Source organism: Cataglyphis hispanica, chromosome 13 (genome assembly GCF_021464435.1).
Source record: "Cataglyphis hispanica isolate Lineage 1 chromosome 13, ULB_Chis1_1.0, whole genome shotgun sequence".
NCBI classification, from domain to species: domain Eukaryota; kingdom Metazoa; phylum Arthropoda; class Insecta; order Hymenoptera; family Formicidae; genus Cataglyphis; species Cataglyphis hispanica.
Genome location: NC_065966.1, coordinates 2,737,682 through 2,752,519, shown reverse-complemented (window position 1 = coordinate 2,752,519; position 14,838 = coordinate 2,737,682). Strand labels below are relative to the sequence as shown.

General features: G+C 34.8%; 2 protein-coding genes across 3 annotated transcripts in view; one reads left to right on the top strand and one right to left on the bottom strand.

The window, feature by feature from the left end:
• Positions 1-14,838, bottom strand: part of LOC126853918 (phospholipid-transporting ATPase IF-like) — a 179,181-nt gene that overhangs the window by 61,273 nt on the left and 103,070 nt on the right. The gene's annotated exons all lie outside the window — the stretch shown is intronic.
• LOC126853981 (uncharacterized) lies at positions 8,915-12,618 on the top strand. The gene is made up of 4 exons (XM_050600289.1): positions 8,915-9,070; positions 9,678-9,864; positions 10,903-11,062; positions 11,469-12,618. Exons 1-4 carry the CDS (start codon positions 8,915-8,917, stop codon positions 11,617-11,619), a joined length of 654 nt encoding a protein of 217 aa, XP_050456246.1. The 3' UTR covers positions 11,620-12,618.

Here is a 14,838-nt window from a genome sequence, read left to right as displayed (position 1 = left end):
TCGTACCTTCACGATTAAATTTCACGATTGTTTTAACCAATTCCTCTGAAATCACGAATGGTAAAATGATAAAAGTTTCTCGTTTGATACTGACATTTCTCGTGTGTATCTATCGATTCGAAGTTAAATCGAATCGGCGAGTGATAAACTTTTTCCGAGAACGACGACATCTTCTGTTTCCTGATCCGAAAAACAGCGAGACTAGATATCAGGTAATATTTGAATGTAAATAATTTTAATATAATAATAATAACAGATAACATAATAATATGTAATAGGCAAGTGTTACACGTAGATGTATAATAATGAAATAATATTTGATCCAATTATTTTCGTACGTATATTGAATATTTTTAATCAAGATGAATCTTATATATACATATAATTTTACTCTCAGATTACATTTCCGTTTGTTTGATATGACGATTGGAGCTTTCAATATTTTCTTATATTTGCTATATATATATACTTTATTTTATATATTATAAATTAAAATTATAAAATGACAATATATAATTTACAGACAGATATAAAAAAAAAACAGATATTAAAATATCAAGCATTTTTCAATAAGTATACTACTTTTAAGAATGAGAGATAAGCATATTTTATTTTCATAAAACTTTCTGCTTTTATTATATTGGATCTCTGTTCTTTTTATATCATTTTATGCTTTTCGAACACGAAATCGAACAAATATCTATTTATTCGCGCTTGAAAGAGAAAAATGCAAATATAGAAATTGCAGTTGAAAGAAATATACATATAAATATGTACATATATCTATCGCAAATGCGAATTTTATAGCTTTATAAAAATCACTCTAATAATGGATTCTAATTCTCTAATTGAATTTGTTAAAAAGAAAATATAATATTCCACATGTTTTCGCGATACAAATCAGCGATATGGACGGCGCGGAGATTATCAATGTTATCACCTTTGTTGCAAATATTGACTTAACGTATCTCGATGCGCCGAAGAAATAGCTCGTGAATTCTCGCACTAAGCGTTTAATTAAATTTGCATAGATGCTCTTCGGACTCGGACTGCGCATGGAGGACGACGTATCCACGATTCTCGGTTATGTGCTGAAATGCAATTATGATCTTCCCTACAACGCGTATTGGACTTGCAGCAGTGGCGGTCACGGTTAAAGAGATCCGAGAATGACTTTGCATTATCGCGGCACGACAACGAGCGAAGGTAAAGTGCAGTCGCGGCTTAATCGCGCGTATATATAAAAATGAGCCCCGTTCCCCCTCCCCTCCAACCCGAACATGTAACCCACGGATTATGCTCGTTTTTAATTTTCCCTCCTTGTTTTTGCGCATCGCGCCATCAAAGGCACTCTCGTTCTCGCGAAAAATCTCTCGGAACAAAAATGCACGAAACGGAAATCACGGAGAGTAACGAACGAGACGATAATGAAACGCATAATAGTGGCGAGAAAGCGACGCGGGTAATTAAACCGCGGCGCAGGACGAACGCACGGCTTAATGAAACGCAACGAATGCGGAGTCACGTATTTAAGGGACGCGATTAACGAGGGGCTAGCATCGCCAACATAAAGCGGTGGATTTATATGTGGACGTCAGCTAATTGATGTAGATATATTAGTTCTCCGCTCCCTCATTAGGGGCGCGAAGAGGGAGCGGATCAACTCAACGCACTTATATGTTTTATTGAGATTTTTTTTTAAAATGTTTATTTATTTCATTTTTATCGTAAACGTTTAGTTCCAGCGAATAAATCTTTAGTCGTATAACAAATTTTATTTAAAAATGTTTGACGAAGATTTTCAAATATTTTCAGATATCAAGAGTATTGATTTCCTTCCTTTTGTCCATATCACCGTGGAGATAAACACGGAATATTAATGGGGAGATGTAATTAATTCCCGTCCTGGAGTGATTAATTAGCCGTTTATTAGATATTCATAGAAGCAGTTAAGAAGTGGAATGTTTCTAGGATATTTTAAGATACCCACAGATCTCGCTGTCTTCTCGGGACAATTTTGTACAAGATATATTTACAGAAAAGAATATTATCTCAAACCCAAAAGTGCCATTAACGGTGGATTAACGAGATAAAACGGTTTTAATTTTTAATGAAGATATCAAGATGTCATAATAGAGTTTTATGACAAAAATTTGCTAAGAGTATATGTGGTACCTTACATATATATTACAATATCTTCATTCAAACACGAGCTTTTTAAAGAGAATATCGATAGAGGATTATTGGATGAATAGATTATTCTTTAATTTTATGCAGTGTAAATAATAGATATATTTAATTTCGCATTTATTACGGAAAACTTATCGCTACGTTTCTGTACCGTTATGTATAGTAGAAAAAAAATTAAGGGCTCAAGAATTCTTCGCCCGAGGCGCATTCTTTATTGGAAACTATCGATAAAATACTAAGCACTTTGCATGCCTATTTTTGCTCGCATTTTTAAAAATGGAAAATTGCTTTAATCGCGAAATAAAACGAGAATAAAGAGAAAAATCGAAACTATTGGAATTTCTATCAGCGACAACATGACCAATACTTTTCTTTACAATAAATCTTTCTCTCTCTTCAACGTAATCTCTCGCGACGATTAAAAATAAGAGATTGACAACTCTTGAAAAACTTAATTGCAAATAGACCAGAGACTGAATTATGCATACGTCAGAGTACGAAAGATTTTTTTTTTTTATTTTCAAAGGATAAATTTTTGAAGTTTTGTCCAATTGCGAAAATTCGTATTTGATTTTTTAATTTACACGTAAAAGTCGGACTCGTATTACGTATCGAGAGCAATTTGCTAGCGCGTTGTACCGCGTGGTTTTTCAGTTTACAATAACTCATTTAAAGCGACATCCACGTTCTTTCTCATCCCTTTGCTAACCGTACGTTTCTAGTGCCGGCCACCGCCGAATGGTTGTTTACCGCAGATGTTTCCCCCTTTTTACGAGGTGAGCTCCGCCACCGGCATCAGGTTTTTTTCCCTCATTTTCGCCCGGAAGGAACCTCCGCGGGACGGTTTCTCGTGGAAGTCAATAGAAACACGTGCTGCTGCACGGCTAATGTTGACGGGTCACTCGACACTACACGTTGTCATAACACTTCTTTTACGACTCTCGTCGTAATATTAACGCACATTCGGCAAGTCGCCGCACGATCAGCTCTCTTTTTTACGACATCCGAGACTGAGGCTGATGTTAATTTGATAGAGATTCAAAGAATGCGGGGAAGGTTTAGAATACAGAATGGGCAATATTTTAAACACAGTGTATACATATCTGGAAAGCGTGATTCAAACTCATATGTCACTGAAAATTAAATTTATCTAAAAGGCTAATCTAATATAACACGATGAATACGCGAAATTAATATATAAATAGATTTAATACATTGCGCTGTTAACTAAAAGTTAAAGGTAGAAAATTAATTAAATTTAAGTCTAATTCTAATTAGTTTTTACGCGAATAATTTATAAATATTTCATGTGACAGCTTTGAAACGTCGCTTATATTTAATATTCAATCTTTCCTATCTTTATCTCTATATTGCAGAATTTTAATATCTCTTAAATTTCTATAAGATATCTCTATATATGTTTCCTGTATTCCTTGTGTATCAATCACCGTAAACGCGAAAAAAGATACATTTCGTTCAAGAGCCCACGTTAATCGACTTGTGGGAAGATTCTCGCACGGACCCTTATTATCGTCTTCTTTTCGCAACGTAGAAGGAAAAATGGGCTTGATTTGACCCAGGTGTTGCGCCTCCACGTAATTTTCCTTTTATTTTCGTTTTATTTACATGACACGATGGACATTGTACGGGATGCTGGAATCGACGATGAAGCGCTTCGGTTCCGATAAAGCATGTCTACTGCGGGTCGTCTGCAAATCCGCGGCGTATCCCTTCAACAAAGGACACGGACTCCTGGGGGAGCTATTGCACGTTCTCCTAACGCCGTCGACGACCAGCGAGGAATACGAAATCTATTGGAATCGCGAGTATCACGCAGCCGAGGCGATCGGTAGGAATACACGCGGGAGATGCGCGCCCTTTTATCCCGAAGTACAATCCGCTCGATTACTTCACCAAACTGCACGTTTGAATAAATTCAGTTTTCGAAGAAGGCAAGTTTCGCGAATTTCCCGAAGGTTTGTTCTTCGTTTCGAGTAACTGAACAAAAAAAACTGTCACGAGACTGGCAATGTAATGTTCGTTTGTAAATTAAAGAGTGTAAGAATAAAATCTACAACCTAATTTTGTAAGAACATTTAAAGAATTAATCTTTAAATTAAATTTTAATGTAACGATTAAGTTTTTCGAGTCTTCGAAAACATCATTTGCGATTATTTAATACACAATAGATATAGTTCGGCATCGTGAAGTAAAATAATGCGAGAGAAAAAAATCTGAATGTATCTCGAGAATGTTTATGCAGAATTGTGCATTAAAAGTCATACAGCGGCCTCGGATATTCTCCTCCGTTCTTCTCAAACATGCTGACGTAACGTGAATAAAATCCGTGAATCGAGAAGGAGTCTCTTAGGATCGCTATTGTCCGAAGGGAAGGACCAGCGCGTGAGCGAGTTCCCGCGAAAAAGGAGAAAAAAATGGGTCCTTCTCTTGCATAATTTATAAAGAGAACTTCGTAAAGGGTGTGCACAACGACGAAATTGCTAAGTATGCAAAAGCCTGCAACGTCCACCTGTCCGTTTCGCGATCGCTCCGAAACTTTTCCCGGTCGGTCCAGCGTTATCGCGTCATCGTTTCGTTGAAGCAGCAAAATTTCCAGTAAAATTTTTTTCGCACCCCTGCTTTTACCATCGTCGTCGGTCTAAAGTCGAAAAAAGCGGGACGATCGACATTCCGCGAATGAAAACAATCACGTCATTGTCTTCGCGGAACGCGTTTCTTTTTGCGCTTCTATATTAATGAGTGGTTCCTATATTACGCTGAATTTTTCAGGCTTTCCATAAAATTTTCCATGAGAGATTTCCAACCCGATTAAAGCCACGGGACTTTCACGAATTAAGTATTCGTTGTGTCGGCTAAACTAAAAACAAATATGTATGACGCAGATTGCCGCGTGTTCGCAATTTATTGAATTCCGCGAGTCCCTCTTTTTAGCACCGTGATTTGATTATTTAATTTATAAATTATTAAGTAGAATTTCATAGAAGCGGTCTAACTTTTCTGGAATATCAATTTGTAAAATGTGACAGAAAAAATTGATCAATAATAAAATATTTAAAATAAAATATTTAATCTAAATTAAACCAAGAGTGTCTCTTTTTAACTATTATACTTTTTAATTATTACTGCATATTTGAAGTGGAATATTGTAAATTGATGTGCGATTAAATAAGATTTTAAATACACAAGAATATAACACAGATTTAATTTTTTTAATTTACAAATTTACAAATTAAATTTTTTATTAGATCGTAGTTTGTACGTAATTAAAATGATTTTTTTAAGAGAAAATATGTGTGTGGCTGTTTCTATTTAAAAATATTTTTTAAAAGTCATTAGTAGGATGAAAACTCGATAAAAAATTTGAGGATGCAGTCGAAGCATTCATTTCTGAAAAATTTTGCCACTCTTTTAGTTAATCCGATGTTATTTTTTAACTCTCTTTAAATTAATTAACAGATGCTCTAGAGCCATTTCATAAAAATTTTAGACTCTAATAGATTTTTCTTCGACGATAAAAGCGAAATAAATTAAAAAGTTAAATGTCCATCATTTATATCAAGAAACTATTTATGAAAGAAAAACTTTCTATATCTTCTGCATGTTTTTGCAATCAATAAACTAAGTGTGGTTTTCTTGCATGATATTGAAGCTGCTTATCAATACATATCAACGCTTTCACACACATACACACATACACATATATAAAGAGCTTGTTGAAGAAAGTTTACTTTAAGTTTTGCTTGTGAAATCCGCGCAGTGCTTAAAGCTCGAGTTGCGTTTTGCTTATGTTTGAGGAACGTTGGAAATATTCCGTTGTATCGAGAAAAGATAAATGATTCTCAGTGGAGCTTGCGTCGCTGGAAACGTTTCAAGCTGGAAAAAAGTTTCGATCGTTTTTCTTCCCATTCGTTTTCTTTCATTCGGCGCGGCGAGAAGGTATTTACCAAGACGTTTTCCTTCCTTCTCGCAATTATGGGATTTTATATGATTGCTTATGAGAAAATATTAGGCATTGTTCGCTCGTCGCGCTTGATACAGAGAAGCTCTGCCGCAAATAAATCTCTCGTACAACAAAAACAAAACTTTGATCGAGATCCAACGATATTTGGTGCGCAGAATGCAATGTCATTTATAGATACAAGGTTTGTTCACTGCAGTTGTTATCGATTCGAAAAAAGAAACATTATTTTACAAATTATAGTTTGTTAAAATAACTAACGAAAGATAAATAACGAAAGATTTATGCTTATTTTAACAAAAGATTCACATAATTATTCTTTGCCGTAAGAGAAAATGAATGCTCAATTAAAACTATATATAATGAATGACAGACATTTCATAATCTGGCAAGAAATTATAATATATAGAGAAAAGTAAAAAAAAAAAAAATTCTCAGGATCATTACAAAACAAGATTAATGCATTTGATTAAAGTGGTACTAATCGAATCGATTCTAGCTGCATTAAAACTATTATTGAGAAATTAAAGTACAGAAAGAGCGCGAAAAGGAACGCGAGAGCGCAAACAGCCGCACGTTTGAATCTCTCGGGTAAGAAAAATAAGCCGGGATAATCTTCGTCAACATCGTTCGCGGTGCTTATGGAAATCGAGCCTCGCCTTTCCTTTAACCATTATGAGATTTTCTAGACGTCAGCTATCCGCTGTCTGTGAAATGCGCTGCATTAAACTGCCCGTTCCGGACCGTAGGATTGAAGACAGTTCTCCCAGCCGCGGTTGGGCTTTTCATCGAGCTTACACTCCCGAGTTTTTCGATAATCACCTTTCATAACCACGTTTCCCCCTCGGTTACTTTTTTTCATCCTTTCCTAGAATATTCCGCCGTTCTCCGACGAGCCGATGTCGTCCCCCTCCCCGTCACCCTTCCACTGGTATAATCAACTCCACAGAAATGCGACAAAACGAGGGAAATATCCTATTCGCGACGTCTATTTACGTATTTATATTTTCTATTACACATGTGCAAAAGATTTTCTTTAAGAGAATAAAACGTCGTAACGAGCAATTATTCGGTGTATGAAATGCAAAATGTATATTATTCTCAGTCGCGTTTATTGGATTTTTCGTCGCGAGTACATTTTATCCTTTCTCCTAGAAGAGTACGAGGCGAGAGCGGAGTATTATCGACGCAATCGGCCATTTTTAATATCGAGCGAAAAATGGCAAAGGAGCCAGAGAATGGCCGGTCACTTGTTATTACTAGTTGCTTCGATATTAATGATCGTCGACCCCATCCCTTCCCCGCGAAACATGGCAGGAGGATACGTACTTCGAAAGTGGGTCGACGAGCGCAGCTTTTTAAATAGCGAGTGCTTTCATGATCTCGAACAACTTTAATTCCTCCAACATTTTTCAATACCTACCTACCATCGACAAAAATTTATATCCAAACATATTTGCTCGTAATCATAGACGGAGAGAGAGAGAGAGAGAGAGAGAGAGAGAGAGAGAGAGAGACAGAGAGAAAGCTGCATTGCGCATAAATTTTAACATTATACAATGCATGTCATGTTTCGCATCACGCACTCACACAATTCGATATTATTAGACGTTTACAAAAATTTATAACCTGAGTTTTTCTCCATCACGTTTTACGTATTATTCAAAAATCATATAATTTTCATTATAGCTTTACTGTTTGTACGTTGTTTAAATTATTGAAAATTCGATTGTGTATTATGTTCTACAGATATTTTATCTTGCATGCGATAGATTTATGAATTCATCGATAAATTTAAAATGTATTTCTTTATGATGAATAATTGTCGAGTTATTAATATTCTACGGGAAATTAAATTAAAACTCTTAATATAAATTTTCTTATATTACGGAACAAAAAATAATGGGAAAATTATCTAATTAATTTTAAATATTTTTAGAGAAAGAAAAGTTAAAATATATTTAGACTAAATTAATTAATTAAATCTTATAATTTAAACAAGAGAATCAGTATGTAAATAAAAAAAGATTATTAACTGGATTATTAAAAATATATCCTATATAATGTTCGCTTACTTTCAAGCATTTGTAAATTTCTTCGAAAACATTCTCGAGCTCAAGTCCTTAATTCATTGCCTCTTGATCAGCTGAATAATGCATTCTTATTCGTTCCGGAATTTATTATAATAAAACTTTTGCGTACATACTTTAATTTTATTCTCATCAATTCCGTTAAAACATAAGAAGATTTTCCACGCGGCGCTATCGATTCCGCTTAAATCCCGCGGCATGGTCTTTAAATCGCGAATATTAATCCACTCTCGAACAAGCTATTCGCGCAAATTTATCGAGTTGCGGGTGACCAAAATCCTTTCAAAGTGTCATTATGTCGCCGAGATTAATTACGCATTAACTGCTGCATCAAATGACAGCAATGATGACGTTCAAATTACTCGTTTTAGGGAAGAGAGAACATCTGATGCATTTAATTATGCAATAAAATTTAAATGCACAAACAAATACAAAGATGGATTTTGCATTAGTTGTAATAATTAATTTTCCAAATTAATCATTAATTCTCGCATGGTGGTATAAATCTTACAAAGGCAAAAAAGCTCTTTTGGTTCATTATCCGGTTAACTCGCGGCAGCCGACTAACTCGCGAACTATTAATTGCGATAATTGGCACGTTTGACTACACCTCGACCGACGGCCGTTAATTTGTCAGTTTCGCTAAAGTTTAAGAATGCGAATCCCCCGTGAATTTTCGCTGGCCATCTTGTGTGTCTACATTCACGATATTTATGCTGCCACTTTATCTCAAAGTAGCGGCAAGTTTGCCCGCGATAAGAGATATTTGGTGTACCCGCCGCCTGGGGACTATGCGCTGTCAAGAGTTCAGGTACTCAAAGATTCCTCTTAAAACGCGCGATAGAATACGTGACAAATTGCAAACAGATCGCATCTTTTTTCATTGTTCAAGATTATTGTTAGATAAATTAATTTATTTTTTTTTTATCTTCAATAAAAATATATTATAATTGTCTTATATTCTTTATAAATATATGCAATCAAATATTTTGATCTTTCTTGATTAATCGAATTGATATGTGTACATTAAAATCTCGAAATATTAAATTAGACGTATTCAGTGCGGTGTTTCATATATAAATATATGAGTGCTCTATTCAAGTCAAAGCATTTATAAAATTTTCTACAAAATTCTCTGGGTTTCTCAAAGTTAACTAAACATTGTTTTATTATCGTGTTGTTCGGATTGGTTCGTATAATCTCTCGATGGCGAACGAAGCGTTTAGTAGAGATTCGCGATCGCTGCTTCTTCGAATCACAGAGTTCGAGAGACACCTATTTTCCGATCTAATTTCATGCGATTGAATTTCGATTGTTGTCAAAAAGAGGGGGAGGGGAAAGGGCCAAGAGGGTGTGACTGGATCTCTGGTTGCGGCAAACGATCGATGACACCTTCCTATATTTGAAAACCGTTCCAGTTAATCCTTGGCCTCGGTTTACCCATGGAAGTTGACGTCAGCATGATTATCGGCTATGTGATGAAATTTAATTACGTCCTACCCTATAATGCCTCGTACTTGACGGATCCATACGTCCGCTATGACAGATCGATCAGTCGCCATGTCGAATCTGATGGCAATGACGCTTCTCCATCAAACGCGAAAGGTATAACGTTCTTTATTTGCAAAGGATGCGAAACTAATTGATTTATCGATTTGCTTCCCCTCTTAGAAATTTCTCCTTATTTTTCCTTCATCTTGCAGCAGAAAAATATCTTGCATCTTCATGCTATCTTGTAATGATATTTCATTATTTGCTTTGTTACAGAATATTATAATCAACAATTTTTCTCATGTTAAATGGATCTTAATTAATGCGTTAAAAAGCAGAGAGAAATAAATTAAAATCCTCGGCTTTGTAATTGATTGCGCGGATTTTTATCCGCGTGAAGTGAAACTGTCGATATCTCGAATTGGCAAAAATGTGCGTCCAACGGAACGTATTTAATTATTTAAAATATAAAATTTTTATCTAGACAGCTATTCAAACGCTTCGTAAGCTTCTGAAGAAAGTGCTTGTATGAATTTGCGTCTCGCTGTTTTTCGAATTAATACATATGTTTGAACGGAAAATTGTTGAAAATTGAAGAAAACGCGAGATTATATAAGAAGCACATAAAATGCTTCGAGAGATCCTTGAGAATCTCCGTCTTTCGAAATTTGACAAGTGTACTCGGGATTCAAGGGTCGAAAGCGAGACTTAATAATATCCGGATAAGGCGAAGATCTCTTTCCTTTTTACATATTAATAAGGCTACTTTGTGTTGCGTGCCTACCTCGCGATACAATGGATACGTTAAATCCTACTTCCTTATCGAAGAATTTTCTCTCTCATTCGCTTTGATCTATTTAATTCAGATCTCACGCTTGGATGTTTTCTCATTTTTTTCGACGTTATTATTATCTTCTTATTTGTATCTCAGATTCATAAAGAATTATGATGTTTGAAGATTTTTGAGAATATTTTCCGGGATAATAATCGTTTTCGATAATAATATAGAAAGTCTAGACTAAATATCTAAAAATAATATATGATATACATTTATTTTTAACTTTAATTTAATTTTATATTTATAATTTATACTATCTTTCTCATAAATATATTTCTTTTTCATCTTTATTATTTTTTTTGGGGGTTAAGCAGCATTGATATCTAGATGGGAATGCTATGAAATCCTCGAGTCGGTCTTCGAATCTACGCGCTCGGGTAAAGCCTGTCTTTTAAAAATCATTTGCGAGGCTGCGGCGGTACCTTTCGGACAAAGTCACACTCTGACTGCGCAACTCGCTCACATTTTCCTCACGTAAGCATTAATCTGGCAAGAAGTCTCTTAGAATAATCTTCGTTAAGCCTAGCGTAGCTGCGATTAAGCAACGTTTATCATACCATTGTCGCAGCTTAGGAACGCGGTTAATTCATGCATGGCTGTATTATTATGCGGCGTATCCGAATTCATATGTATGCTTACAAGACGTTTATTCAGAATGAGACAATTATATATATATATATATATATATGTATATATAATAAGACACATTCCATTATAGCGAGACCGAGTCTTATTTTACCGAATAACGCTACATAATAAATGTCTCAATATTAAAATATTTTTTTATAATATTTCATTCTGCGATATGTTTTTGCAAAATAAAAATTATAATTTTTAAAAGTGTAATAAAATATATATAGTAATAATACAAATATTTCAGACCTTCCACTACATCTGAATCATACGGAAGTGTCTTTGACCAAGAATATCACGCCGCTGAGATGGCGGGACAACGAGATCCCAGCAACTGCGACAACTTATATCCCGAATGCACGGAAAGCCTCTTGGATTATTTTACCGAAATCTATTAAAATAACTGTGTCATTTCACAAAGAGTGCTTTTATTTTAGCGTTACATTATAGCGCTACGTCATCAAGCTATTTATGTGGTATCTCTAAAAGTCAATCTCTATCGTTATAGCAGAATTGATCGGCGTTTTTTTGGTCGTGCAATTGTACGGAAAGACATTATTTGTCACAATTTTTCTATTTTTAATACAAAATAATTGACATGCATTAATTAATAATTTCAAGAAAGAGAGAGAGAGAGAGAGAGAGAGAGAGAGAGAGAGAGAGAGAGAGTTTTATCTATCATTTTTGAAAAAAGCAAACGTTCTTATCAATTTTCATTTGCAAAACTTCATTTGCTGAAATTATTGAATACGCGCAACTCGTTAAATTAAATTTGAGTTATATGTATGTAACACGATGCGAATTTTCGATATAAATCCTCGAATGAAAAGCGAGAATACAGCGAAAAAATTTGCTAGAGATTGGAGACGCAAACGAAGTATCCTTTTTAATAACAGTTGCGCTGCACCGCGTGATGATTAGTAGCCGGTTTCTCCGGCTTCTATAAATTTCGAGCCGGTCATTTTCTCCTCGCGTGCACCTGTTGTCGAACGGGAATATTGGCAATAATAAAACCCGATAACTGCGTCACGTTCCAATCGCGTTTGGACGCGACTTTTATATATTTTTCGCTTCCTCTCACGGTTTCCTTTTTATCGTTCTTTTTTACTCACTCTCGTCCTGCCGCCATTGTCCTGTTCCTTAATATTTGTAATATTAGATCGGACGTGATCGTGCGATCGTAACTTATCTCTATACGAAAAAGCTAACACACGTTCCAACATATATTATGTGCATTAGTTGTCCTGCAAACACTGCTTGTGACGATAAATCTTATGACGATCAGAAGAGACTGATTTTGAACCACTAAAGTTGGGACAAAATCGATACGTATCGTTGATAAATTTAATATTAATTAAATTTATATCGCATTAATTTAATATTAATGTGTATTGTTAATTAATTTTATGCGTATCGTTTATTAATTTAATGTGTATTGTTTATTAATTTTTATTAAAAAAAGAAACATGCTTTTTATTGATTATATAATAATACATACACGTGTATGTATTAATATGATCAATAAAAATCATGTTTCTTTTTTTAATAAAAATTAATAAACAATACACATTAAATTAATAAACAATACAAGTTTTATAGAAAGTAATAAAGAACTTTGATATTATAAGATAAAAGTGCAGTCTTTCGAAAAGTGTGAGACCGAGAATCTCGATATTACGGTATCCTGATAGATAAACGTGACGTGAAAAATAGGACCGAGTGATCCGAATTGTGCTGGCAATCACGCAATAAAAAAGGCAGTAAGCAATGTGTCCTCCGACAAGGGTTCAAGGTTTCGTGTAGGCGGTAATAAAAAAGAGAACGGTATTCTACAAGAATATTGAGCTAGCTAGGTTTATATATAGCTTATACATTCCGCGTGAATCTATATTTTATTATCTCAATTATATTATTTTAATCTATGAGCTGATTGAATGCACATCTCTTTAAACAATTTTTTTTTTAAAGCCCACTTTAGACGATATATAATCCGCAATAAAATTTTATGTATTACATAATAAAAGAAATATTTGCAGAAATGTGAGACAATTATAATAAATTAAATTCTGTTTTGAATTTTGTTGCAAATTATGGATCGTTTAAGGCAGTCTTTTTATATAAAAATGTATGTAGATGGCATAAATTTGTAAGGGATTTATTAATTTTTAACAGCTAATAACTCGAAAACTGTTGATAACCTTAGTAAAAGAAGAGCAAATGTAAAATTAATCAAAGAGAGTCCAATAGGCAGAAATTATCTTTGATTTATTAGTTTTATTAGAATTACGTATTGTTAATAACATGCCATTTTCTAATCTTGTGGACAACTGGAACCATTTGTCCTTATCGAGTGGACGGAGCAATTGGTTTGGTTCACATGTATTGCCGTGAAATGTACTGCCGTGTATTCTGCCACGAAATTGAATTACAACTCCAGAACGACGTAATAAAACCCACCCTTCTCGGGTATATATCCTTGTTCGCCCGTCATTGGGGCAAGTGTAAGAAGAAACGAATCAACCCCCAACCGTCTTCTCTGGATTGTCCAGGAAGGTTCGTTATCGATCAGCGACAAACAAGTTTCTGATTCGCGTAATGGAATTTTAACGATGTTACAGACGTCGAAAAATTCTAACGTAAATTATATAATGCGTGAGATAAATACGTTTACAATTAATCTTTATTAAATCTGCGTGGGAAAAAAATCCGTCTATCTCGTCGTATTATAATAAATAATTACAGCTTAACAAATCGTAAATACAATTATTTTAAATGAGATTTATGTAACAAACCGCGCGAAAGAATCCAAATGTGCTTTTGTTCTATTTTTAGGTTTATAGCGCTTTTAATCATTCATTTCAAGCACTTCTAAGGTGCTGACACGAACAATGGATATTTTTTTCAATTTTCGTTTTAAGTGGCACGTACAACCGGGCTACTGCGGAAAATGGAGCCCCCGATAACCCCCATTGTTGACCAGCGTGATAAACTGGCCCCGTCTTCTTTTGTTTCAGAAATACCCCGCGTGCTCTCTGTTACATAACAATTTATTTTTCGTCCAGCGTCGATTTTGTGCATTGTATAAACTCAGCGTCTCCCGATATAAAGAGAAATGATCAAAGCCGCGGAAATGTTTCCTGCCACGCTATCAAGGATACACCTTACAATTTCAATTGTTTAATTTCAAAGATGAAGGATTCCGTGACAGGATGATTAGGAGCAATTATACATATAATACCTTATTTCTTTTTTTAATTATAAATATAACAAGACCACATTACAATGATTATATAATTAAATACGAAATGGGAGTATAGCGTTCACCAACTCAATATCGTAAAACAACACGAAGATCGAGAGGAGTTTTACTTCGCTAGAAGAATAGATGTTTCTTTTATCGAGAGCTGAATTTTTACTTTCCATCAAGGGTTCTCAGATGAAATAGGCGTTATTTAGATCGCATATGACCGACCGTGGGCATAACACACGTACTACGTTTTGCATTCGGCTTTTTGTCCGGTGATTGTGCAAGATAACACAGGTGGAGTGTTTTATGAGATCATACGGTTGCGCTGTGATTCAATTTAACGCCAGCAACCGCGGACTAAGTCAAGATT